At 39.2% G+C, this 27441-nt stretch overlaps 1 protein-coding gene across 2 annotated transcripts in view; it reads left to right on the forward strand.

Moving 5' to 3' along the window:
• LRP1 (LDL receptor related protein 1) overlaps positions 1–27441 on the forward strand; it is a 441174-nt gene that overhangs the window by 184538 nt on the left and 229195 nt on the right. For both annotated transcript variants that reach the window (XM_089681129.1, XM_089681140.1), the window contains exon 7: positions 15272–15434. In XM_089681129.1, the coding sequence (XP_089537255.1) occupies positions 15272–15434 (163 nt within the window). The remainder of the gene's footprint in view (positions 1–15271; positions 15435–27441) is intronic.

Here is a 27441-nt window from a genome sequence, read left to right on the forward strand (position 1 = left end):
CTAGTCCTGTCTGTCAGCTTCCAGTGCAACTGGCCTTGAGTTGGCTTTATTAGCTGTGTCTGGGAATTCTATACATACATGCACACATGTTCATTTCTTATACTGAGCATACTTTCCCACCTCGAACTCTGTTGGAGAGCCAGCGATTACATCAACCTCAATTAGTTGGAGAGCCATTGGGTGCACATAGTAGTAGTGAGGCCAAACAGCTGATTGCTGTGCATTTACTAACATTGTAACAACCATTATGGCAGCTTCCAATTTTGGAAGCTTGACAGTATTTATAGAAGATTATTCTTTGTAATTTTATTATTTTTATTTATTAAGTTGTATGTATTAGTATATTTTTATATAAAAAACATTTAGGGGTCCATGGAAAATCTAAAACTTTATGAAGCAGTCATTGAGCGGAAGAGTTTTTGAACCCTGTCAAATCTTTATCGGAGAGGATGAAGAATGATCCTGGTTGTGGACAGATGATATTGGATAAGAAGAAGAACAGGAGAACTTTTAACCAAATATGTGTGGGTTAGAGGAGGCAAAGCAACTGACTTACTAAATTACACAAAATTTAGGTATGTGTTCACCTCTCCTAATGTTTGGACAAGAAAAAAAATCCTCCAGCTACCTTTCTATAGCTTAATTTCCTTGCTGAGCCATGTTTGTTTGCATATGCTGAAAATGCTATTTGTAACATTTCTGCTCCGGCAGACACCTAATTATAGAAGTAATTAGAACCATCTTGGAGTCTCTCCACACCATTGAAATGTGTCTGCAATAACGGTGCTCTTGTTTTTCCACCTTTAGACCCCCTAATCTGTTTTGTGCAGCAAAGCGGCTTAGCGGGAAAACTGAAATCTGGAGGCTGGCACTGTTTATTAAACTAGGTGAAAACTAGGCACAGGAGAATACATACTACACAGGCTGATATGCTTGTCATGTCTGCAGATTTGTTTCTAACACATTTGCCTAACCCTTCATAAAACGTGACCGCACAGAACCTCCTAATGAAGATGTAAACTCAATCACTAAAAACATACACAAGCTTAATCCCTGCTAACGTAATTGCAAATGTAATTTTCATTTTTTGTTTTCATAATCTACAATCCTCATTAAAGTAATACCTGGTAATCTTTCCATGGAGATCCCTGTCAGGCACTTCCTGGTTTAGGGTGACTAAATCCTGGCCCTGTCTTCCAGTTACTTTTCTGTGTTTTCAGCCAGTGACATGAGCTTCCAGTGGCGATTATTAACATGAAGAGTATAAACTTTCTTGTGTCATAGAGTAAAGCAAAGAAAGTTATAAAAGAGATGAGTTATTGCTTATTCTACAAATATATTTTAAACTGGGCTGGACAAGTTTGTGGGTCCCCCTAGAAAAGGTTATACATAATTGAATCAATGTGATCTCAAACAAACTGTTTTCTGTAATTACACACCTCAATCTTGTCCTCAATCTTGTAATCAGTCAGTCAACCTGTTTAAAGAGGAAAAAGTAGTAACTCTGCTGTTTGATATCATCACGTGCAACACATTGATCATGGACCAGATAAAGTAAAGGAGAGAGTCGAGCCTGAGGAGATAAAAAAGACCAACATGTCAAGGGTAAAGACTACAAGAACACCATCAAGCAGCTTGATGTTTCTGTGACTGCAGTTACAGAAATTAAGACGTTTAACGTGCATGGGAGTGTAGCCAACCTTCCTGGACATGGCCCAAGAGGAAAATCAACCACAGATTAAACAGGATAGTGTGAATGGTATACAAAGAGCCAAGGAAAACTTCCAAAGAGAAGCTGAACTTCAAGGTTAAGGTACATCAGTGCTTGATCACACCATCCGTTGCTTTTTGAGCACCAGTGGATTCAAAGGAAGAAGCAGAAGCCAGGAGGACTCTATTGTTGAATGAAAAGCAGCCTGGAATTTGATAAAATGCATATTGACACACTTCAGTGTTTCTGGTAGAATGTCATTTGCACAGGTGCGACAAAGGAAATACTTTTTTAGCAAGTCACCTCAAATCTACATTCACAAATAAAAAATTAGCTTTTAAAGAAATGAACACTGTACCTACTGTGAAACATGGAGGAGTCTTAGTTATGTTTTGGGACTGCTTTACTAAGTCTGGCATGCGGTGCACTGAATCTGTGCAGGGAACAATGAAATCTCAAGACTATTAAAGAATTCTACAGTGAAATGTAGTACCCAATGTCAGAAAGTTCTGTCTTTTTCAGGTTATGGATTCTCCAACAAGATAATGATCCAAAACACACAGCTAAATGCACCCAAGAATAGATAAGAACAAAACAATTAAATATTTGTGAAGTGGCCTCCTATGAATCCTAATCTAAATCCAATTAAACATCTATGGAAAGAGCAGAAACATGCAGTCTGGAGAAGGTGTCTTTCAAATCTGAGACAGCTGAAGTAGTTTTCTCTAAAAAGCATGGACTAAACTAGCTGTTGGAAAGTTCAGAACTCTCATGTAGAGCAATGGAAATCATTTGCTAGCAGTGATTGCTTCTAAAGATTGTGCAACAAAATATTAGTTTAAGGGTCTCTTAATTTTGGACCATGCCATCTTAGTTTGTTTTATTATTTACAATATTCTGTTGAATCAAAATCCAAAGCAAAGTCTGATTTTCGTTAAATATTGACTAAACAATTGTAATTGCCACTTACTTTGGTCCTTTTCAAGTTATTTTTGAGAAATTTGATGGCTCTGTTTTTTTTGTTGGAAGGGTACCAAATAGGAGTGCATTTGTTTTTATAGCAGAAGTGTTGGTGGACTTATTCAAAGTAGCAAACTCCCTAAACACCCAAAAATGTGTGAAATAATCTAATGAAGCTAATTTAGTAAAGGATTTGAGAATGTTCATATAATTAAATTACCCAGTCATATGAAAAGGAAATCAATCTACTTTTTTCAAGACCAAGATGTAGTCCCATCTCCTTTCACCTTACTGACCTGTGATGTTACTGCCCATTTCATGATGAGCAGAGCAGGGACAGAATCTAGCAAGGTTTTACAAGAAATATTAACTGGCCTTAGATGGTTCGAATCTTGACCGGTTTAGCAGGGACCAGCTGAGATTCAAACCATTTATGGGCAGGCTGATTATTGTACCCAATTTGATTGCTGGGTACAACCAGCCTGGATTTTTCACGTGATTATTGCCAGCGGCTATAGCTATAGCCATTAGCAATAATCACTGTGTTTTCCTGGCAGGAAAGATGACTCACCATGTCCAACAAGCTGGAGAAAATAATAGCTCCGCAGGAGAGATGCCCCCATCAACACTGACTGTGTTGATGGGATAATTGAACAATTGTTTTTCCTGCAGCCCGTAATTGCAGGAAAGAAAATCACATAATCTGTGGCCGGCTTTAGATTTGCTTATAAATGAAGCTGTTTGTATGCCTTAATCTGTTGATCATTTTTACATGCAGGTTTCACCACAGGTAACCCCCGTTTACTGATTTTATGTTTATATGCTAAATTTGAATTTCCCAGGTTTGCAACAGGCTTTATAAGGGACATGGTCACATCAAAGATAATCTTCATCAGATATTTTTTTTTTTTTACATCTTGTAACATTAGAAATTCATCACCCCAACACACAATGGAAGGAAAAGTGTCAGGGGAGTAGGGAGCTTCAGCACACAGCCCGTGATTTGACAGCCTCAGCTGTCCATGTTTCCATGTTTCCACGTTTGTGTGTGAGGGTGTGTGTGTCCATTCCTCCCACTCAGATCTCAGGTTAAAGTCAGTTCCCTGCTATGTGCTCTGCAGCGTGTTACATAAGATCCCACCCCCTGCCTGCTGGAGCTCAGAGATGCTTTGTAAAAATGTGTTCTTTAGAAGGCTGTAGAGGAGAGAAGGGTGCAGATAGACAGGTACACCTTATGTAGGAGGGTTTTTTTTTCTCTGTGTATCACCTGAGGTTAGTCACTGGTTGTATGTAAGGGTTCACAATCACTTTAACCAAACAGCAGACCTGACATTGTCATGGGGAATGAAAGGGATGGATGTTCCTACACTATCAACTTTTTGACAGTCACATTTTGTTGAACTGGTTAGATTCTCCAGAAGGCAGTGCACTGCTGTAATTCTAAAACAAGAGTTATATGCTAATGGTTTGTTGTCCGCTAACTTCTGCACCCTCGGCTGTCTGAATACCCGACCAGTGACTGAATCTGTTAGAATTATAATCCTGTTAAGTTGATAATTTTCCAACCTTCTTTTCTCAGTCAGTTTGTTAAGCCAGGTGGTACTGACCAGGCCACCCACGGCTTGAATTTCATTTATATACGGATAGCTTAAGTCTAAAATGACCAACTTGGATAAAAATATAATGACACATTTACAAAGACACTGTTGTCTAGAGATACATGCTGTCTGTTAGCATTGAAAGCTGTATAGAAGAAGCTTGCTCTTATTTGTACCTGATAGGGTAGGAAAAATGAAGCAGTGTGAGAGTTTTGAAGATACAAAGCTTGTAATAATTTATTTAGAGTCTGAGAGTTCTGATGGTTTTATGTAAGCAGTAGCTGTGCCCTGAAGTTGTTTGATGTAAGTTTTTGCTTTGATATCTCTAGCTTGGCATGACTTATCTGCCCACGCACAACAACCCATCCTGCTTACATACATGCTCAGTGCAAGAAATCTGACAGATCTAGGCTGCTGATCAGATCTGTCATGGCAGAACTATTTCATCTGTCTCAGATTTAGGTAGATCTGATTACTGATCTGTTATCCAAAGCCCACACACAACAGCTAATCAGAACTTCATTCACATAGAGAAATAGCGGTATGCACCAAAAGTAAGATACAAGGTGTGCGCATATGCTTAAAGCAGAGTTGAAAAAGTTAAAAGCCAGGAGACACAAATACTGTAGCTGCTGACTTTTAATATAAGGACACTTACATGTCCAGGTGTCCAGACCGGAGCCAAATTCCTTTATGAGCTTCATAACTGGTTTCTTCTGCACATGCGCGAACAGCACTGTGCTTTGTGATTGGTCCCGCTGTCTTCTGAGACCTGTGATGTGTCCCAGAAGGTTGCAGGGGAAGGAAAAGGGGGAAGATCGCTATTACACACTCAGCCATACGTGGGAGCTGGTACCTGTCGAAACCAGGTACCCCCCCCTCTCAAAAAGTGCTAAGTGTGGCAGTGGAGGGGGAGAATGCCAACAAGTGGAACGTCCCCTTTTGGGTGTATTTCCATATTAAGGTATACAAAATGTTTTTCAATTCAAGATACATATTAATTATAGTGGGAGAGGGGAAGAAAAATAAAACACAAATCATGCAAATAAGCTTTAAATTCAAAATACCCCATTTATAGTGTATTGATAGCAGCCAATCTCTTCCCCTGTCCCTTGGGGTAGACTGCCTCTCATAGTGGGAATCCACACAGCATATTAACTTTCATAGTGGCTGCAGTCTATTTTTCTGTGCTTGAAGCATCCTACAAATATGAGCAGCAATTCTATTAAGAAGAAAAAAAAAACAAAGCCGGTTTGACACGAACAGCACTGGTGAAGTCCTGGCCTGATAAGGAAATTGACCTTGTGCCCAGCCCCAGAAAACAAAAACTTACAGAACTGCCAACATAGGAGATGATTTACTAAAACGGGAGAGTGCAAAATCTGGTGCATCTGTGCATGGTAGCCAATCAGCTTCTAACTTCATCTTTTGTGTTTTGTCTGTTTTATTGAGTTTTCAAAGTTTACACAAGAAAACAAAACAGAGAAACTGTATATCAAACAGAATGCACTTTCCACCACCGGTACAATACTGGAGATACAAAGAGAATGCTGGTACATTTAGTAAGAAAAAGGACGTAAATGCACTCCGTAACAAATACACCGTGTTCCAAATTATTATGCAAATGATATTTTTCTCCTTTACCTAAATAATTGATGTAAATAACAGTCAGCATAATTCTCAAGTTATCAACTATTAAGAGTACAATTCAAATTTTATTGAACAAACCTCCTAATGATAACAGTATTTTTTTTAAACATAAAACACTTACAATGCACTGTTCCAAATTATTACGCACCGTAAGTTTCAAAACACTTTATAGGTTGTAAAGAACTGAAAATTGTCATTTGTTGTGTTTGCAGCATATTTATTGAAATCAAAAGCTATTTCAATCAATTAACAACATTTTAACAGGTTACGTTACATTTTAACATAGGACCCCTTATTTGATAGCAGCTTCACAAGTCTTGCATCCATTGAACTTGTGACTTTTTGGACAGTTGCTGCTTGAATTTGTTTGCAAGATGTCAGAATAGTCTCCCAGAGCTGCTGCTTGGATGTAAACTGCCTCCCACCCTCTTAGATCTTTTGCTTGAGGATGCTCCAAAGGTTCTCAATAAGATTGAGGTCAGGGGAGGATGGAGGCCACAGCATGACTTTCTCTCCTTTTATCCCCATAACAGCCATTGATGCAGAGGTATTCTTTGAAGCATGAGATGGTGCATTGTCATGCATGAAGATGATTTTAATATGGAAAGCATAGTTCTTCCTTCTGTACCAGGGAAGAAAGTGGTCAGTCATAAACTCCACATACTTTGCAGAGGTCATCTTTACACCTTTGGGGGCTCTAAAGGGCCCGACCAGCTCTGTTCCCATGATTCCGGCCCAAAACATGACTCCACCACCGCCTTGCTGATGTCACAGCCTTGTTGGAACAGGGTGGCCGTCCACCAACCATCCACTACTCTATCCGTCTGGACCATCCAGGGTTTCACAGCACTCGTCAGTGAACAGGACTGTTTGAAAATTAGTCTTCATGTATTTTTCTGCCCAATGCAGCTGTTTCTGCTTGTGAGCATTGGTTAATGGTGGCCGAATAGAAGGTTTATGCACAGTTGCAAGACTCTGGAGGACTCTACACCTTGATGTCCGTGGGACTCCAGAGGCACCAGCAGCTTCAAATATCTGTTTGCTGCTATGTAATGGTATTTTAGCAGCTGCTCTCTTCATCCGATGCATGGATCTGGCAGAAATCTTCCTCAATGTGCCTTTATCTGCACGAACCCGTCTGTGCTCTGAATCAGCCACAAATCTCTTAATAGTGCGATGATCACGCTTAAGTTTTCATGAAATATCTAATATTTTCATACCTCGTCCACGGCATTGAACTATTTCACTCTTTTCGGCAGCAGAGAGATCCTTTTTCTTCCCCATATTGCTTGAAAATGGTGCTCTGCTTAATAATGTGGAACGCCCTCCTTTAGTAGTTTTTCCTTAAATTGGGCTCACCAGCCAATCTAATTATCAGAGGTGTCCGAGATTGTTTTCAGTGATCAAAAGAGCCCTGACACACAATGCCATCCATGAATTAAACTGAAAAGCAAAATATTTCATCTTTGTGACACTTAAATAGAATTTGCATAATAATTTGGAACAGGGTGTAGAAAGGTAAGTCTCACCTTTACAGAAATAAGAAAATCCTTGATTTTGATCACACACACATGGGAAATTTAAATACATTTCACTATCCTATTGCTTATGTCACTATAGCTATAGTCACATCAATTTAAAACAAGCTGGAAAATCTCATTGTATGATAACAAACTACACTATGTGATCAAAAGTTTGTGGACACCTGATAATCTCACATACTACAGTATAGGGCAAACGCTATGTGACACCCCTCCTAATTATTGAGTGCTGGTGTGTCCAATGAAGGTTCTTGTTAATTTCACAGCATACAAAGAAATATTAAACAACTGTGTGCTTCCAACTTTTTAATGACAGTTTTAGGATGTGACTGTGCCCAAAAGGCAGGTCCAAAATTATATGGTTGGTTTGATGAGCTTGGTTTGGAGGACCTGAGTTCCCTTCACAGAGCTTTGACCTCAGCCCTATTGAAAATCTTTAGGATATTGTTAAATGCCTATTGCTTGCCAGATCTTCTTGTTCAACATCAGTACTAGAACTTGAAAGTGCTCTTTTTACTAAATGGGCCAAATTCCCACAGACATGCTTTCCAGTGGAACCTATTATAGCCCCAAAGTGTTGTTCAGTTGTGTATCAATGCTCATGGTTTTAGAATAGCATATTTAACAAACTAGTATATTGTAAGTGTGATGGTCAGGTGTCCACAAACTTTAGATCATATAGTGTACTTGCACTGTCTCTCACACTTTATTAATGCTGGAATGGCCTGGTAGCTAGAAATAACACTTAGCACCCTTATGGCAGTTTTTCTCCAGTTTTGGCAAAATATGTCTGATGGCAGAAAGCACTCCTGCCTGGGTTATCTAGTGTACAATATGGAATATCCTTACACAGTCAGCTGTAATGGAGAGGTAAAATCTTTAACTCTGAATTTCTAAAGCGTGAAGAATGGCGATTCTTGGCCTCTTGTACCACAATGAACACAGGTGCACTTCACCTTTCCTTTTCAGTGATTCAGGCTTTCTATTTAAGGTAAATTTTGTATTGCTTACATTCTTCCATTTTGAACATTTCAGAAGTATTCCATACAATTTATACGTTGCAGCAGCATATGAGGGCTTGATGTAAACAAAGCTTTAAGTTCTGCCAGGAAATAGATTGCTTATGGCAGAGATTTTAAACCACATTGTCTTTGCCATTTGCAGGACCTGCATCAATAACTTGTCAGGAATGTTAGCAGCATTCAGAAGGAATTCATAATTATGAAGGATGAAAGTAAACCATGACAGACGGTCTGGAGATTCTTTTAGTCCCATTTTTTATTTATTACTGCAGAAGTTGTAATTGGCATGTGTTTTTTGGAATTCTGCATATTTTTAGATTCTTAGAAAAATCCATGTAAAAGTACCCACTGATATGAATGGATCAGCACACCATTCCTTTGATGATTCTTACGTCCATGGTTGCTTCTAGACTAAGCCAGATGTCTTCAGTTAAATGATATTTTGGTGATATAGCATTTAAATATGATGTGTGTATTTGGCTTTGTTGGTTTTTCTTTGGTTCCAGAGAGGTCTGGCTCTGATCTACCTACATTGAATTAGAAATGTGGGTCAATGGGATCCAGGCATGCCTGTTTATGTCAAATACACCAATTAGCCATAACATTATGACTATCCACCATAACCTGTCAAGGCCTGAACCCCACTAGATGGCTGAAGGTATGTTGTGGTATTTGTAATCAAGCTGTCCATAGCAGATCCTTTAAAGCTTTAGTAAACTCCATTAAAAAAAAAAAGAAAAAAGTTTTCTCCTGCACGACAAAGGCATAATGTGCTAATATGCATCGCATACTAGCACATTATGTGAAACTTTCCTTAAAACAAAGCCCTCCAGCGACGCGCTGTCACCAATGACAGGGCTTCCATCTTCACTCAATCCTTCTTCCGATTCGCAGGCTTCGGCAGCTTAAATGGCCTAACCATGATGACTTTACTAGATGACTAGCATACACGCAGGAGTCTCTTTTTACGGCACACAGCTCTGGTACGAGCATGCCGTTCCTTCAGAGCGAACGCACTGGTGCTCTACACAGGTAAATCTCTTAAACAGTGCACGTTTAGGAGATATTTACACTACCAACATGTAATCCTTATTATAGGCTTACTTGTAGGTACAGGTTAAAAAACAGACTTTACAACCACTTTAAGTCCTGTAAGTTGCAAGGTGGGGCCTCCATGGATTGGACTTGTCTTTCCAGCATATCCTACAGATGCTTGATTGAATTGAGATCTGTAGAATTTGTGTTCTTCAAACCATACTTGAATTTATCAGACAAGGCCACCTTTTTCCATTGCCTTGTGGTCAAATTCTGCTGCTCACATGCCTGTTTCTGGTGCTTTTGGCTGTGGATACCGGTCAGCATGGGCACCCCGAGTGGTTTGCGGCTATGCAGCCCCTATGCGTAATCAACTGAAATTCACTGTGTGTTCTGACACCTTTCTATGGGAACCAACATTATCTTTTTTTCTTTTTTCTAAATATATGAGCTACAGTAGTTCATCTATTGGATTGGACTACAGGGACCCAGTGAGCCTTGGTCGCTCATGACCCTGTCGCCGGTTTGTCAGTTTTCCTTCCTTGGACCACATTTTGTAGGTCCTGACCACTGCAGAGTCCCACAAGGGCTGCAGTTTTGAAGATGCTGTGATCTAGTCATCTAGTCATTACAATTTGGGCCATATCAAAGTCACTGACATTTTACACGTGCCCATTTTTTTTTTCTATTTTCAACACATCAACTTAAGGAACAATGTGTTCACTTGCTGCCTAATATATCCACCCATTTTCAGATGCCATTGTAAGATAATCAATGTTATTCACTTTTCCTGTCAGTGGTGATAATGTTATGGCTGATCGTTATTTATGTATTTATACTGAGATTTTGTAATTAATAGGGAGTTTTCACAGTCAATCCACTCCATGAAATTTGTTTTAGGACTCTTTCCCATCTTTGTTTATCCAAAACTCTGCTTAAGGCGTTACCCTTGCTGGGTGTTTTTAGCATCACACAAATACAATAGCTAGTTGGTTTTCCTAGACCCCGAGCCTGCTTCAATGTAGACTGAATTACCCCCTTAGACATCCTCCAGGTCAGAGTGCCTGTCTTTAAAGCTGGCCATACAATATTCAAATGTTGTCCAATTTATGATGAACTAGCTGAAAATTGCTTAGTGGGTGGCCCTGTCAGCCTCCTCCCATCTAACAACCCTCCATTGAAAAATTGAAGGAGCTGAGCGGAAAATTGCTAGTTCCACAGTGGATGCTGTTTTGGTATTTTTGACTGGTGGTGGGGCCGGCTGTCAAAATACAATGGCTGCAGTAGGCAATTCATCCATCTGTGCTATGTAGCATAGCTGTAGGAATCTTAAATGTTTTCCATTAACCTGTCTGCTGAGAAGGGAGCTCTGGCTAATGCTAGCCATACACTAATAATTTGAACGGGTTTTCATAAACTAACACTTGGTCGTGAGAGCAAACAATATTGCAATCATGTAATGACCGAATTTCAAATGATAAATCGTTTAATGGACATAATCAATTTTTCATCCATTTTTTGATTCTGGGTCACATAGGCGCATTACCAACAGTTCAATTTTTAATGGGCAAGAACACATTAACCTTTCAATTTGTTCGACAAATGTTTTCCAAACTTTTCCTTCGATTTGTTTTTTTTTTTGCTTCAAAAACGTCACTACCAATTTTCAATTTGTGTCCATTAACTGGACGTAAAACAAACGCACTGTTTAAATGAAAGATTTTCAAGCGATATTTCATCTAGTAAGAAGACAGATAAAAACCAAGCGCTAGGTGTCTGTTAGAGAACTGAGGGGGGGGGGGGGTGAAGAAGGGCTAGCAGCTGACATAGGAAGTAAACCTCTGGAACTTCAAGTAGTAAATAGACAGTAATAATATGCAGCGCTCAATGCCAAAATTAAATAAATGGATACATAGGTAAAATAAGTTCAGTAGTTATAAACTCAATAACACTCAGATATGAGGTAAAAGATGTAGCTGATCACAGCATAAAGTTCATACAGGATAAAACGTGACTTCCGTGATGCATCAGCAGACGATAAAGTAGGATGCTCGTGACTCTTGTGGAAATTATACTGAGTATAAATTGCACTAACCAGATGCATATGCAGATGAAGCATAGAGTAATTAAGACCTACTCCTAGTACTCTGGAAGTAGGACCTTGGAAAGATGGTTGTCATCTGAAATCCTGCCACTAGATGTCATGTATCCCAGGACAGAGGGATAGGGTTCCATGGATATCAACATCAAACAGAAGAGGGATTATCCAAATTATCAGACAGCAGATGGGTAGGAAATGCTGAGCACCTTCAAAAAAGCCTGGGCTCCCTCAGAAAAAAGAGCCCCAGGCCAGAAGCTTTGATAGTGTAGTAGGTTTATTGATGCAAAAAACAGAAAAATACAAAAACACACTTACAATTTGAATAAGGTTAACGACGGCCATCCAGCAATGGCCATGCGGTATGTAGAGATATCTGGGGGGCACCTCTCTGACGCGTTTCGTGTAATGTACACGTTTTCAAAAGGGATATTTCATCTAGTGTATAGGCGTCATAACTGGAGCTACTCCCTTTAATATGCAACACCCATTTGACCATGAGTCTCTCATCTCATCTCTCAGAGAACCATGAACCAAGGGCTTTCCCTGACAGTATCTGCATCTTTACGCAGTGATAGAGTGTCAGTTGTTAAAATACATACACACACACACTGTTGTGGCACAGTTTTGTATGGTATCCATACATCTCATAATTTTCTAATGTTTAGGCTGTCCTCAGAATAAAACTTCTCACCTATTAATCCTGACAGTTATTTTCATTCTATATCACTTCCTCAAGGGGGCTGGCAGTGCTGAAAAATTGCTGCTCAGATTCCCTAGCATCTCTCCTCTGTGTCACAGTGGTGCGTGGGTATGTCAGCACTTCCTCTGGCATACATGCATTGTCAACCTGTAGGAAGCGCAAAAGCCTTCTAATGTGCAGTACTTTCAGATATCCTCCCTTTCACGCTGCATTTTTACGTGATTCATTTCTTGATTTCACTAAGTCAGTTTTATTAGGCTCCATTCACACTTGTGCAACTCCAAATTCGTGCTATTTCCAGTGCGACTTTGGAGTGCAACTTTGATCCAACTTTACACTTTCTGACACTAAGTCTCATTAAAGTAGCGCAGGAACCTTTTCAAATTCGCTGCTACTTTAGGATGCACAGATCTGAATGGGTGGCATTTAAAACAATGGGCTGCGATTTGTCATGCAACTTTGTGTCCATTGTGACTGGAGCCTTAGACTTAGACACTCCAAAAAATGTTTTCACCTATCAAATGTGGATGTCATTTTTACAAAATCTTGTATGACCTGCCCTAACAACATGTAAATTATTAGCATCTAGAGTGTTAAGAAATCTGTTTTACTGGTACAGATTGTGCAGACACTGTATTAATCTGTGCAAACAATATGAAATCATTTTTTTTATTAACATTTTGGCTGTCCCTGCTCCTCCCCCCCTCCCTATTTTTTACCCTGGTCAATTGGCAGTTTGTCCATGATCTTGTGTCTCTGAGTCAGCATGGGCGGACCAGACAATCTGTTCTGTCTGTTGTGAAATTTACAGCTATGTCGCTTTGCTTATTTCATTTTCCTTTTTTTTTCTTATAAAATTAAAAAAAGTCCTTTTCCTAATAAAGATACAGATTTTTTTTAAATGGTATAAATAAAAAAGTATTGGAGTGGTTTTGAAAGATTATACCAACCAGTATATTTGTACAGCTTTCTAGAGCACTTTGGAGCGGAGGAACAATATTTTCGAGCATGTGGTTAACTTGCTTTTAGTAGCCCAAATAATTGACTTTTCATATAGCCTGTTTTAGCCTAACAAGTCTCATACCAAACAGTATAGCATGGGATCTCCAAATAAAGGGCCAGTTTACTGTTCTTCAGACTTTAAGTGGGCCGGACTGGAGTCTGTGGGAGTAGAAAATGTCCTTGCGTCAGTGGGGGTAAACAACGCCCCATCTTTAATATTAGGGGGAGAAATGGTTCCCCATCATTGATGTCAGTGGGAGAAATAGTGCCCCATCATTGGTGTCAGTGGGAGAAATGGTGCCCCCTCATTGGTGTCAGTGGGAAAAATAGTGCCCCATCATTGGTGTCAATGGGAGGAACAGTGCCCTTCCACTATTGGTATCAGTGGCAGAAACTATGCCCCATTGTTGCTGTCTGTGGTTGGAATAATGCCCCAAGGGCCAGATAAAAGCGAGCAAAGGGCCGCAGTTTGGACACCACTGCTGTAGAGCAACGTGGAATAGAATAAATAATAATTACCAGATATTAACAATTTATACATATGCGTCTTTGCGTCCGGCCACTTTATTAGGTACACCTGTTCAATTACTTGGTAACACAAATTGCTTATCAACCAATCACATGACAGCAACTTGGTGCATTTAGGCATGTAGACGTTGTGAAGACGACTTGCTGAAATTCAGACCAAGCATCAGAATGGGAAAGTGACTTTGAATGTGGCATGGTTGTTGGTGCCAGACGGGCTGGTGTGAGTATTTAAAAAAACTGCCGATCTACTGGGATTTGCACGCACAACCATATCTAGGGTTTACAGAGAATGGTCCGAAAAAGATAAAATATTTAGTTGTGTGGGCGAAAATGCTTTGTTGGTGGGAGGTGAGTAGGCAGATTGGTTTCTGCAACTTTCAGATGGTAGGGTAAAAATATGGCGTAAACAACATTTTCAAAATGCAAATGCAATGGTGTTCTATACTATGGGATTAATCCTTCCAGACACAAGGGGGTTTATTTACTGAAGCTGGAGAGTCCAAAATCAGACTCCCTTCTGCATAGAAACCAATCCGCTTCTAACCTCAGCTTGCTCAATGAAGCTTTGGCAATGAAACCTGGAAGCTGATTGGTTTCTATGCAGAAGGGAGTCTGATTTTGGACTCTCCAGCTTTAGTAAATAAACCCTAAGGTGTCCATGTGTTGTGTACTATAATTCTACCGTCTATTAAAGTGAGCCTGTGCTTTACCTATGCAGGGCAAAGCAAATGTTTCACTTTTATGCCAGCCCCACCAGTAGCACGAGATTGCCTCCTTTTATTCTCCAGTGCTCTATTCTGCCCTCAAGAATAAAGTACATTTCTCAGTATTTACTGGTATGGGGAGTTTGTGACTGTGTAGGTGTGTGTGTAGTTGGTTTTCTCCCTATGGTCCTCTTGTATGCCAGCCTAATTACAACCAAATAGCCCTTAGTAACTGAAACATGTTAGAATGACTGTAGTATACAATCTAGCCCTAGGACACTACAGGACAGTAGTGTCATAAGGGCTGACAGATAAAACTGCAGGGTGCGATTTAAACCCTTATTTTTGCATTAACACATATAGTGAAAAGTCTATTTTGTGTGTGATATATATTTGTATATAATCTATATTAATGCCTATTCTGTGACCTTATGTATGTCTGGCTTTTTTAAACCTGTGTGTTTATGGGAATTGGTATTTCCTTCCTGATCTTCCTGTGGTATGCCTGTAACAGAGCATACTTTGTGGCAGGACTGAGAATTGGCAGATTGCAGTGTAGAATGATGTGAGCATCAAGTTGACATTAGGCTATAGGAAAGATTTATGACTCTTTGCAGATTCTCTGACTATATACCAAGGACAGTGTGTTAGCTTGTGTGCCATGCAAGCTAGCAAAGTTATATATTTGACATCAAGCTATTTTTGCTTTCATCTTTCAGATGTTGAACAGATGGCCATAGACTGGCTAACGGGCAACTTCTACTTTGTGGATGACATTGATGACCGGATCTTTGTCTGTAATAAAAATGGCGACACCTGTGTTACTCTTCTTGACAGAGAACTGTATAATCCCAAGGGAATTGCTTTGGATCCAACCATGGGGTAAGACTAGGGCATATTAGAGATTAAAAGGTATCTTGTAAAATGTTCTATAATTATTACCCATAATAATGTGACATTAATGTATCGTGCAATTTTATAAAAATGATGACACCATTCTCAATAGTATTTTTTTAGAAAGAAAGGTCAGTCTGTGTATTTGTATGTATGTGTAGATGTATATACTTGTATATATGTTATTGAAAAACATACTGTATATTTTATACCATTTTTCCTTTCGAAAATCTTTCTTTTACAAACATTTTGTTATAGGGCGTATATATGCAATGCATGCTTGATATTCTATTTGTAAAGGCCACCTTTTTCTTTATTGGTGTATTAAAAGGAATGTATAGTCTTTTATTTCTTTCACAATTTTTTTTTAATACATAGCAAGATAGATTAGCTTGATATAAGTAATCCTATTAATATGTGTTAATGTTTAAAAACAATTCTGTGCATTATTTGCAATTATGTATGTATACAGGTGCCGTCATGTTTTCTTTCTATTTATGCAGACGATGCATCTTGCTTTACAGTGCTATAAAATTGTTACGTTTTATTGCATTTTCTCCCAACACAAGCCTAGAAGTTGGTCTACTCATTGAAAACAATGCACTTCCTCTTTGGCTTATTTTTTTATATAAACAGTTGTTAAACAGAGGAAAATTGACAGAACTGAGCCACTGGTATTTTCTTTAATGGCTAATCCTAATTCTCTATGTTCAATACAAAAAGTATAAGTCTTTAATACTAAACATGTAGAAATGCGAACGTCTTCGCAAAAATTAGGCAAACTTTAATATTAACTCACTGAAAATATAGTATACATTTCCTTTCAAATGGTCCTCTCTCTGATGGATATAATGGGAGGGTAGATTCAGGTATATTTTTAGGACGAATGCTGTCAGATAATAGAAGGCTCACAACCTGCTGTCTGCAAGTGGTATATATGAAATAATCATATTTAATATTTTAGGCCTTTTTTAAAAGAGACCATGTTTTATCTAAATATGTTTTCATTTTCATATATGTTTAATAAAAAATATTGTAATCCATTTAAAAATTAACTGTCAAAATGTCAAAAATGGAACGATCCAACGGGAAAAGATTTGTTTCCCTGCAAAATCGTTTATGCTGTCCAGCAACCTTTACTGGGAGAGTTGGACTAGTTTCTAAAAACTGATCCCCAGCATGCAGGCATACTTGCTAATCTGTACCTTGCATTATCTATATTTTTAATATTGTCTGTATGTCTTTCCTAGTCTATTCCTCTGCATTGAGGGAGGTGATAAGGTTCTTGCTACCACAGAGGGAAGTGATCTCATTCTCTCACAGGACGTTTTCTGTATAATCTATTCTTCTTCTTTGACAGAAATCTGGTGTGTAATGGGATGGATCTACCCCTCCGTAATCCCCTTCTTTTTTTATCACCCTTTCCTACTTGTTTTAAAAGTACAACTGCCTTATAGGATAAGTTTACTTTAAAAAAAAAAATAAACATATTTTTGTGCAGCTGAAGAAATGTGCATTTTTTTTTTGTAGGAGCCTGGAAAGAATTGCTCCCATAATCAGCAGATCGCGGGTGCCATGCAGGACTCATCGTAAATCATATGAGCAGACAGTTTCACACTGACAAGAATCAATGAACTACCAGAGCGTTCAACGGCACCATGGTAGTCCATTGAGAACTACAACTCGCCAGCCATAAAGGCTGTTGGTAGTTGTAGTTTTCACATTGACAGAACTCAGTGAATGAATGAAGTTGCTGGGCAGGCGGAACCCTGCATTAACGTGTTTTTATTACGTTGTGACAGCGAGCCGGATGAGAAGATCACCATTCGCTGTCTCAACAGGGGATTGGGGGGGGGTCTGGTGCTACAGTAACATGTTACACCCTTAATATGGGTGTAACATGTTATGAAATGCGATGCTGTAAGAAGGGAGAACACAGGGTAAGACTGGGAAAATACATAATGTTCTATGCAGTGACAGTCTCTACCCTTCCAGTATAGGAGCTTAAAGACATACTAAATAGTGAAGTGTGTAAGTCTACAACCTTTTGTGCAACCAGCAGAGCTGAAGCTGGGATGTCATTGAAGATCCTAGGTCCTGCACTGTGCTTGTACAGCAGCTGAAAGAATCTCTAAGAAAGCCACAAGACACGAACGGGGGAATTCAATAAATCCCTTATGAAACTTTTTTTGTACTATGAATGGCTTGCCCCACATTCACAAATTCACACCACCTGTTTTGGTAGCTTTACTGACACATGCTGCAAATTCCAGTAGTTCTTAATAGTGCCACTTTTATAAAGTGGCGCCATTAATGCACCAAATTAAAACATAATTACCTCTAGTTTGTAGACCGTGAAACTGAAGGTAATTAACATCAACTCTAAGTTGGCATATAGAGACAGGCAAAGTGCGTGTCTCTGTACACTCTGGAGTAGAGCAGCATATTTGCCGCCACCAACCCTTCTACTCCCCACCTGTCACTTGTTGTTAAGAATGCTGTCCACTTCACAGCCACCCACCTCCTAATAAGCAGTGACAATGTAGTCTGATAAGGAAGCGAAGACACTAATTACCCATCAGGTCCACTCTCTCCTTGTGATTGATAACAGGCAGTAGGTGCATTCTATAGCCAATAGCAGACTGTCCATTGGCTAAGGATCTGCACACTTCTTGATGTTGGGGCCTGTTCACACCACAATTTCTGTGTTCCAGATGCGTTTCTGCAAACACATTTTTTGATGTGTTCTGATGCATTTTGCTGCATTTTGTACAGAGAAGATGCAGAACAAATTTTCTACTTTTGTTGATTGTACTGGAACACAGTGCACTGATGTGAACTAGGGCTAGTGCAGTGGTGGGCAACCTTTCTTTTCAACTGAGCCAAATCTCACCAAAACCACGATTGAAATTTATTTTGAGAGCCACATTTTTAAAACTGAAAATACATCCCCCATAGTAATTCATCCCCCATATAGTAATTCATCCCCCATATAGTAATTCATCCCCCATATAGTAATTCATCCCCCATATAGTAATTCATCCCCCATATAGTAATTAATCCCCCATATAGTAATTAATCCCCCATATAGTAATTAATCCCCCATATAGTAATTAATCCCCCATAGTAATTCATCCCCCATATAGTAATTCATTCCCCATAGTAATTCATCCCCCATATAGTAATTCATCCCCCATATAGTAATTAATCCCCCATATAGTAATTAATCCCCCATATAGTAATTAATCCCCCATAGTAATTCATCCCCCATATAGTAATTCATTCCCCATAGTAATTCATCCCCCATATAGTAATTCATCCCCCATATAGTAATTCATCCCCCATAGTAATTCATCCCCCATATAGTAATTAATCCCCCATAGTAATTCATCCCCCATATAGTAATTCATTCCCCATATTGTGTCAATTCACTTACCTTTGCTCCGCGCGTTCCTCTCGCCGTGTTCCCGCGCCGTTCCGGTCTTCAGGGCGGACTGTGAGAGGAGAGGAGTTCGTCACGCTGCCCCGCCTACATCCTGACAGCCAATGTTTGCCACGCTCCGCGGGCCGGATTAAAAGGTCCGCCGGGCCGTAGTTTGCCCATTGCTGGGCTAACTGCAGAGTCCTGACTTTTGGGGCGGCCGCCCGAGAGGAGGGAGGAGAGCGGGCGCCCGGCACACAGAAGAGCCGCATTAAAGTGTGCAAAGAGCCGCATGTGGCTCGCGAGCCGCGGCTTGCTGACCATTGGGCTAGTGGAACACATGGAAACACTGTGTATATGTTTTTGATGCTGACTGCATCTGATGTGAACCACCTCTCAGTCACAAGGGGAGTGGACCTGATGGGGAATTAGTCTCAGTGAATCTCCATTAGGCTCCACCATTAAAAGTTTACTGTTTGAACAAAACTGTTTGACAGATGCTGCAGCAGGAGGAAGCTTGGCTGCACTGAGAACAGAGTGTCCATATAGAGTGTTCAGCTCTTCTTTAAAGTGTTAATAAGGTAATTTTTAAAAAAATAAAAGTAATAAACATGTTATACTCGCCTACTCTGTGTAATGGTATTGCACAGGGTGTCCCTGAACCTCCTCTTCTGGGAATTCCCCCCCGTGATCTTGGCTTCTTATCTACTTCATGGGGGCACACAGTGCATGCTGCACTCCATAGGCACACACATCAGGGCTTAGCCCACCCCACACTTTCTCCTTACTGCATTTGATTGACAGCAGCAGGAGTCAATAGCTCCTGCTGCTGTCTGAGTCCCTGTGTGAAGAGGAAGAGAGCGGAAAAGAGATGCGCCCGTGCACAATGCTGGATCTCTTCTTCCCTCTCTTACACCTCACACAGGGAAGTGGAAGAGCACATTCTTTTTCTATAATTTTAACTGTGTTTTTTTCTTACTCCAATATTTTCTAGTTTTAGGAAATAACAAACAATATCCACGTAATCCAGGGTGTGCTTTTGAAGTTTGGAACCCCTCCCTCTGATTCCCATTGCATTTGAATTAATAAGATCGTTCTCAAGTATGTAGCAAAACAAATTGACACAGCTGTGTTTAGGTACATGCCCCTACTACTCCTAGCTTTACAACTTGATAACTTAACTTAAAATAGGGCAATAAAAATCAGTAATAAGATTACTGCCTTGGAACATCATTAGCTTTATATGTGAGTGTGCGTTTTTATGTTGATTTCCCTATAATGATATTGAGCAATTAAAATATATTAAGCAATCCTAGATCAACAATGCCAAATGACCTTCTCTAGCAATTTTTTGTTTGAGTTTGTTGGCCCGGTTGTGCTGAGTAGTTAAGTTTGGTCAGTGATCACAGCCAAGAACTCTGTGGTTTTAGGAAATGTTCCATATGATGAGATGTCAGACCTTGCCTTAGGTGAAAGAAGAATGACCTACATGAGAGTCAGAAATGTTGAGCTGTTGGAATTTTTTGTAACTGGAAGCCACCTTTTGGCATACGGAAGGTATTTTTACCTTTACCGTTAATATTACCTTTATTTTGTATTTGCAATTATTTATGTATATGCAATATTTGTAAAGAGCTAACAAATTTATACACCTTTTTACAGAGTACACACAGCTGAACTCCTTGGTGCACACTCTACAGGAGCTCAGATTTAAAGCGGAGTTCCAGTCACCCTGTCAAAAAATAAAAGTCAGCAGCTATAAAAACTGTAGCTGCTGCCTTCGACACAGTCGACCAACCCCTCCTCCTCAAAAAACTACACTCCCTCGGCCTCAGAGATTCTGCTCTCTCCTGGCTCTCATCCTACCTTTCACAACGCTCTTTCAGCGTTACCTATAATGCTACCACCTCCCCTCACTCCCCCTCTCTGTTGGGGTCCCTCAAGGCTCCGTCCTCAGGCCCCTTCTCTTCTCCATCTACACCTCCTCCCTTGGCCAACTCATACACTTTCACGGCTTCAACTACCACCTATATGCCGCCGACACACAAATCTATCTCTCAACCCCCCACCTCACCCCCTCAGTCTCTGCCCGAATCACACACCTACTGAGCGACATATCAGACTGGATGTCGCTCCACTTCCTTAAACTGAACCTCTCCAAAACGGAGTTTCTTGTCTTCCCCCCAGCCCGGACCCCACCCCCCATTGACTTCTCCATCATGTCCAACAATGCCACCATCAAACCCGCCCCACAGGCCAGAGTACTTGGTGTCATTCTGGACTCCAACCTATCCTTCCAGCCCCAAGTCCAATCTTTAACAAACTCATGCTGACTCCACCTCTGCAACATCGCCAAAATACGCACGTTATCATACCTGTGTGTGAATTCTGAATCCTACATGCTGAGGTGTTTCTGGTCTTTAATTATTTTACTCCCTATGTTGTGTGCTGTACATAAATAAATTGAATCTATAATGTAAAAAAAAAAAAACTTAGATCACCACTGGCACTAGTGGTCACCTCCAGTTTCCCTCACTTATGATTTATAGTCCTGTTCTGCACCCCGGGCACCAAAGTCCTAAGGTGGTCTAATAAAAATATCTGCCTGGCTTCTCTGGTTGAGAGTTTGGCCCAACTGCCACCTGCCTTACTGTTGAGCCATCAATGGGTATCCTTGCTAGCTAATTCTGAGGCTTAGAAGACTGGATAGAGGGGACCATGGCCAAACTGTTGTCAAAGAAAGCTGGGTCACTTCTTTCAAGCTAAAGGACTACAGGATATGTGATACTCAGGGTGCCAAATAGTACAACTAACCTTTTATGCTGTGTGGTGCCAGTGGTTAAAAAAGTAGAAAAAAGGTTAGAGACACAACAGGGAGTCAGGAATTTTTAATAAATTCAAGGGATCTCCTACCTTTGTTGTCATAGGAAAATGTGTCAGAATATGAATATTTCCCCTCACCCCTGAACTCAACTGCAGAATTATGGATCACCTTAGTTTCTGTCCTGGTAACAACAATGTACCTTCTGGTGCATTTATGTACCTCTTACCACCCTTAGGAAAGTTCTCATGACACCTAAACTCAGTGTTCTATTATGCAAATCACAATATTTTTTCTGAGAAAATGTCTGCCTCCCACTACTCATATTTTGTATTTCAGTTGATGATCACCCTTCTTTTCCAATAGGGAGTTTCAAGAGATGTTAAGGCTGTACATGGTGAGGAAGTACACTTACTAAATTTGGGCTGTTACTTTACTTGTTTGGAACAAAAGGATTACTTTAACTATGCATAAGACAGAATTGTTGTCAAGGCTGGACAACACCAGGCAGTAGTAGTGAACAATTTAAAATTTAGAACTAAAGGCAAAACCTTTTTTTTCCATTTTTGATAATTCGAGAGTAAGGGAGGGTTATAACCCCTGTCCATTTTGTTTACCATCTGTGTACCATTGTGGAAATTGCATTTCACTTCCTGTCCCATAGCTAATACATGAAGTGTGAGGGAAATCCCTCTAATGTGAAGAAATGTTTGGTGGTCAGCAAGGTCCACAGTGTAGGATTTCTCCTCTATTCCTGTTCTGGTGACAACCCAAAATTTGGCATTTTCTTTCAAATTTACTCTTGGTGATAATGGTAAACTGGACAAATAGGGTGAATCTCTGCAGAGGAGGCACAGACAACAAAAAAGAACTGACAGTTGTTCTCCAAAACTAAAAGAGTTTACCTTTAGTTATAATGTAAAGTATAACTAAAGGCAAAACTTTTTTTTTAAATTTTGGATAAAGGGGAGATGGCGTGTAACACCTGTCAGTTTTACTTGCTGTCTGTATCCCTGTTAGGGAGATTCGCTCTCTCTATTTGTCCTGTTTACCATTATCATTAAAAGTGAAAGAAAATCCCAAATTTTCTGTTGTCGCCAAAAAAGTAATAGAGGGGAAATCTTCCAATGGGGACACTAGTTCCCCCAATCTCCCCAATGGGACAAAGATGGAAAAAATAAACCTTAAAGGGCGTATAACCCTCCCTTACTCTATCCAAAGTGAAAAAAAAAATGTTTGCGTATAGTTCTACTTTTAGTGCATGGTCCTGCCATTAAAAATGATTAACATATCTATTTATTTTAAAGTGAATGGACCATAGAAGAGCTAGTAAGCCACTACTGAATTGTTTTTCTTTTTAAATGTCAGATGTGGCGCTAGCAGAATGTAATCCTGCTAATGTTAGAGTACAACTGCTATCAAGGAACATCTTTGTATTATTTAGTGAAATAGCTCAATTTCCTCTTGTTTTCTTCAATTACTTGGAGCACAGTTTAAAGTACAGGGTATTTGGGTTTCTAAAGCCACAACATGTCACAACATCCTGAATTTCTCAAATCTGGATAAATTAGAGATGCGTCACAGTATTTCTCAACAAAAAACATCTGGTTCCTTTTGGTCCAATATTCCCCTAGCAGTTTTTGTCAGTGTTCCTTCCACTTTATGTATTGTGCATCTTAGTAGTTTTTCTGTTTGCATTTCATGCTGTTTGTTATGTGTTTAGTTTTCTGTGTATTATCCAGAATACATATGAACAGTTTTGTCATTCAATTTCTTAGATTCCCGTATTTCTTTTTTTCTTTTAGTCATGCGGTACTTTTTTTTTATTTGTTTACTGATTAGTCTGAAACACATAGGCCATTATACATGTTTTGGTAACTGTTATGCTGAAATAAGGACTAGTAAGCTATATAACATTAGTCAACTGAGCTCTTCAGATCTAAATATATGTGAAGTGAGTGTTTGATGGCTATATGCTATATCTGCTACACGCCTCTTACTGCCTGGAATCTCTCTGCCGCATATTGTAGACAAGCTCTTGTAGCTTTTACTACTTTATATGACTTTCAGATAGTGTACAGTATGTGATAGGAATGGTGTCACTATTAACATCTATGTACCAAGTTTGGATGTTAAGCTCGTAAGTAAGCTTGGTCATTTTATTTTTTCTGATAAGCCATGAGTTACAACTTATGCAGTCTTTGGCTTATATATGTACTTGAGTTAAGGAAGTAATTTCAGGTAGAATAGTTTGCAAATGAACAAAATCTTCCATAACTAGCTATGAATTGTAAAGATCGAAATGTAAAATCCAACTCAGGACTTTTTATTGTTTTCATGAGCTGGAACAAGAACAGTACAGTAGTCCTCATGGTTCACCATTCAGGCACTAGAAACCCAGAGGGGTTAAGCTAAATATTGAATATTGGAATATTTTGATAGATAGTTGGAGTTGTGTCTTAAAATATTCAGTAAGGGCCCTTTCATACAATATGAATTACATTTGTTGAGTTGCTTTGCCCAATTCATAGAAAAGACAATTTGCCCTACTCCTATGAGTTCAGTCAACAGCAGTGAGCTGAAAAAAAGTAGGACATGCTGGACCTTTATGCAGCGCAGCATGTTGCCCTCCCACTGGGGCAGCACAGTGGCCAAATGGTTTGCACTTCCACCTGGCAGCACTAGGGGAGTTTGCATGTTCTTCCTGTGCCTGTGTGGTTTTCCTACTGGAACACCAGTTTTCTCCCACACTCCAAAGATATGCTGTAGGTAAATTAGCTCTTATTTAAAAATTGTCCCTATTATGTGTATGTATGAATCTGAGTTAGGGACCTTAGATTGTATGCTCCTTGAGGGTTAGGGACTGATGTGAATGTACAATATATATATATATATATATATATATATATGTGTATATATATATGTAAAGTGCTGCATAAATTGACGGCACTATATAAGTGCCTGTAATAAATAATAGTAAATAAATTGTGGTGTGGTGTATAAAAATGAAATGTCACTTTGTGACATTTCAATGAAATAGTAAAAAAAATTAGGTAAGCAATTAGTCTTGAGTCTTATGAGTTCAGTTAACAGCATTGTGCTGAAAAAATGTAGGACATGCTGGACTTATACGTAGTGTAGCATGTTGTGACCTGCTGCACCCATTGCAATGTGGTGCATAAAAATGAATGAAATGTAACTTTGTCATATTTCAGTAAAATTGAAAAATAGAAAACAAATTAAAGTGTTACTAAACCTACAACAGTAAAATAAGTGCTATATAAATTAAATAACTCAAGTGCTTACTATGGTGTATAGAAAGCAAAAAATACACATATATATATAAATATCAATACTGTAGCTGCTAGTGCTCACAACCCATGTCTCAGTGGGGCAAATAATAAAAAAGTGAAGAAAAAAATGCTGCGCTACCTCAAAGAAAAAAAGTCCTTATATGCAGTAAAGCATTCTTGTTATACTCACTGTGGAACCTAAGGGGTTAATCCTCTTCATTGTGTACAGAGGCTGTTTGATCCTGTCTTCTCTGGCCCTCCTCTTGTTGAAATGCTTACCTGATACAGACTGAATCTGTGGTCACATTCACATGCTCAGTTTGATGTGTATTGCTAGAGAGGTTTTTTTTTTTCTTGGGAGAGTGCACGTGATCAGCACAGGGCCAATCAACACTGTCCTCCTTCAGGCTTTAACGAGTGCTCTGCTGAAGTCTCCAGACTGCTCTAACTGCTGATGAGAAAAGGTATTTAGCAGTTTATATTTACTAAAATAATTGCATTTCCATGTTCTGTGTACTGTGGGAGACCAGATATAGTGAATGCAGGGTCCTGGGTTTAGTAACACTAGGTACACCGCAGTTCAGTGCACCTTTACAACATATCGGCACTGCTCCCTTTACAGTGCACAATAGCAGCCAAGATATAACGCACCTGCTTGTGTGAAGAAGCCCTAAAACATGAGGAGGGGAGGGGGATCTTGTAGCATTAAATGTCTGGTGCAGCTCTGCATAGAAACCAATAGAAAGCAATCAGCTTCCGGGTTTCATTCTTAAAGTTTTATTGAACAAACTGAAGTTAGAAGTTGATTGGCTACCATGCAAAACTGAATCAGGTTCTGAGTGCTTCAGTTGTTGTAAATCTCCACCAGTAACACGTTAGAAACTTCCCAACCTTATAAACCACTTTGTCTTCTAATTTCCTTCAGTTCAGTTGCTTGTGGCCCATGCATGAGATAATTATAATGGTTCCTCCTAAATTGTCTGTATAGTGGTAGCTTGGCAGTAGGCATTATCATAAATGCATTGTGATGTGTACACTCACTTCACCTTTATAAGGGTAAAGGGGCTATAAACCAAAAAGGTCCTACATGATTTACAGATGTTTTCTCTGATACCAGTTGTCATGCATCAGGCAGCAGCAATGTCCGAATAATCATCTCTTAAAGCCCATTGAAAACCTACCATTTATTCCTATATCAGTACGTGGATCAATAGGCTCTTTGCATTGCAAGCTACCCTGTTACAAGTGAAAAATATAGTAATTTACTTTTGTAGTACCTAAGAAGTACAAAGTTCTGCAAAATCTCCATATCTCGGTAGAAGTGTAGGGCAACAAGCTTCTAGCAGGGTTTTTGTGGGAAAGATAAGTGTGGCTGTCCAAGTACAGATAATACCGTGAGAGAATAACAGCAGAGAGAACACAATTAGCCACACCTCCTTACATCCCAAGGTACCATCTAAGTACCTTTAGCAGACAAAGAAGTGACGATTCTGTGATTTTGAGATAAGCAGAACATTGTCACTTTAATAAGGAAGTGGCTGTTTACTGGTCCTTCTGGAAGGATTTGCATGATATTACAGGGTGGGTTAGCAAAATCTAAGGGGTGGACATATTGATATTGGCAATCTAAATCATATATGAGAGTTTGAATTTGATTTATTTTTATTTCACGTACAGTTATGATACTTTTTTAGGAGGTTCTGTCATAATTATAAATACAGTTATATTTTATTCACCATATAAATATAACTACACTGACGTCCTTGATGTATTTCTCTCTGACATTCAGTGACTGGGGAAGACTACGTCAAGGCCAGTAATAATAATGGATTACAGTGCCATCTCCAATTGACTGCTGATGGGATAGACCAGCCTTGCACATCACACTGATAAATTTCTCACTTGACTGAGCATTGTTTGTGACCTTTTTTTCCAGCCTCCTTACCAATTATTACAGCCTCTTTTATATTCATTGATTTCAGTCATACACTTTAGTCACAGATGGAGAATGGTTTTATTTATGCTTTCAGCAATTAGTTAGATCTGCTAACTCTTCATTAAATCTCGGGATTTGTGTTTTTATTAAAGTTAAATATGCTTGTAATTTAAAATGTATTTGAACTAGTAAGCCCGGCTAAGCTAGGATTGGGTAGTGTATTGTACATTATTTAATGTATAATTATACTGATGAGGAAATGGTGGTCTGGTTAATATGACTGCATTCCTAAGGTCATAAGACAAGCCAGATACTGAGCATGTGTATTGTTTGGGTATAGTTCTTTTCGTGCTAATTTTAATGTATATGTATAACTTAAAGTGGAACGTCACTCTCAACATTTGTTATTTTGAAAGTGAAAAATAGGCAGCACTTTACCCAGAACTAAAAAAAAATCTAAATATATTTGAAACAATTTTTTCAGCAACTACCCTAAACTCATTATATGTGTAAAAAATGAAAAC

This window comes from Staurois parvus, unplaced genomic scaffold (assembly GCF_062004578.1).
Source record: "Staurois parvus isolate SC_StPar_1 unplaced genomic scaffold, SC_StPar_1.0 ptg000017l, whole genome shotgun sequence".
Taxonomy (NCBI): domain Eukaryota; kingdom Metazoa; phylum Chordata; class Amphibia; order Anura; family Ranidae; genus Staurois; species Staurois parvus.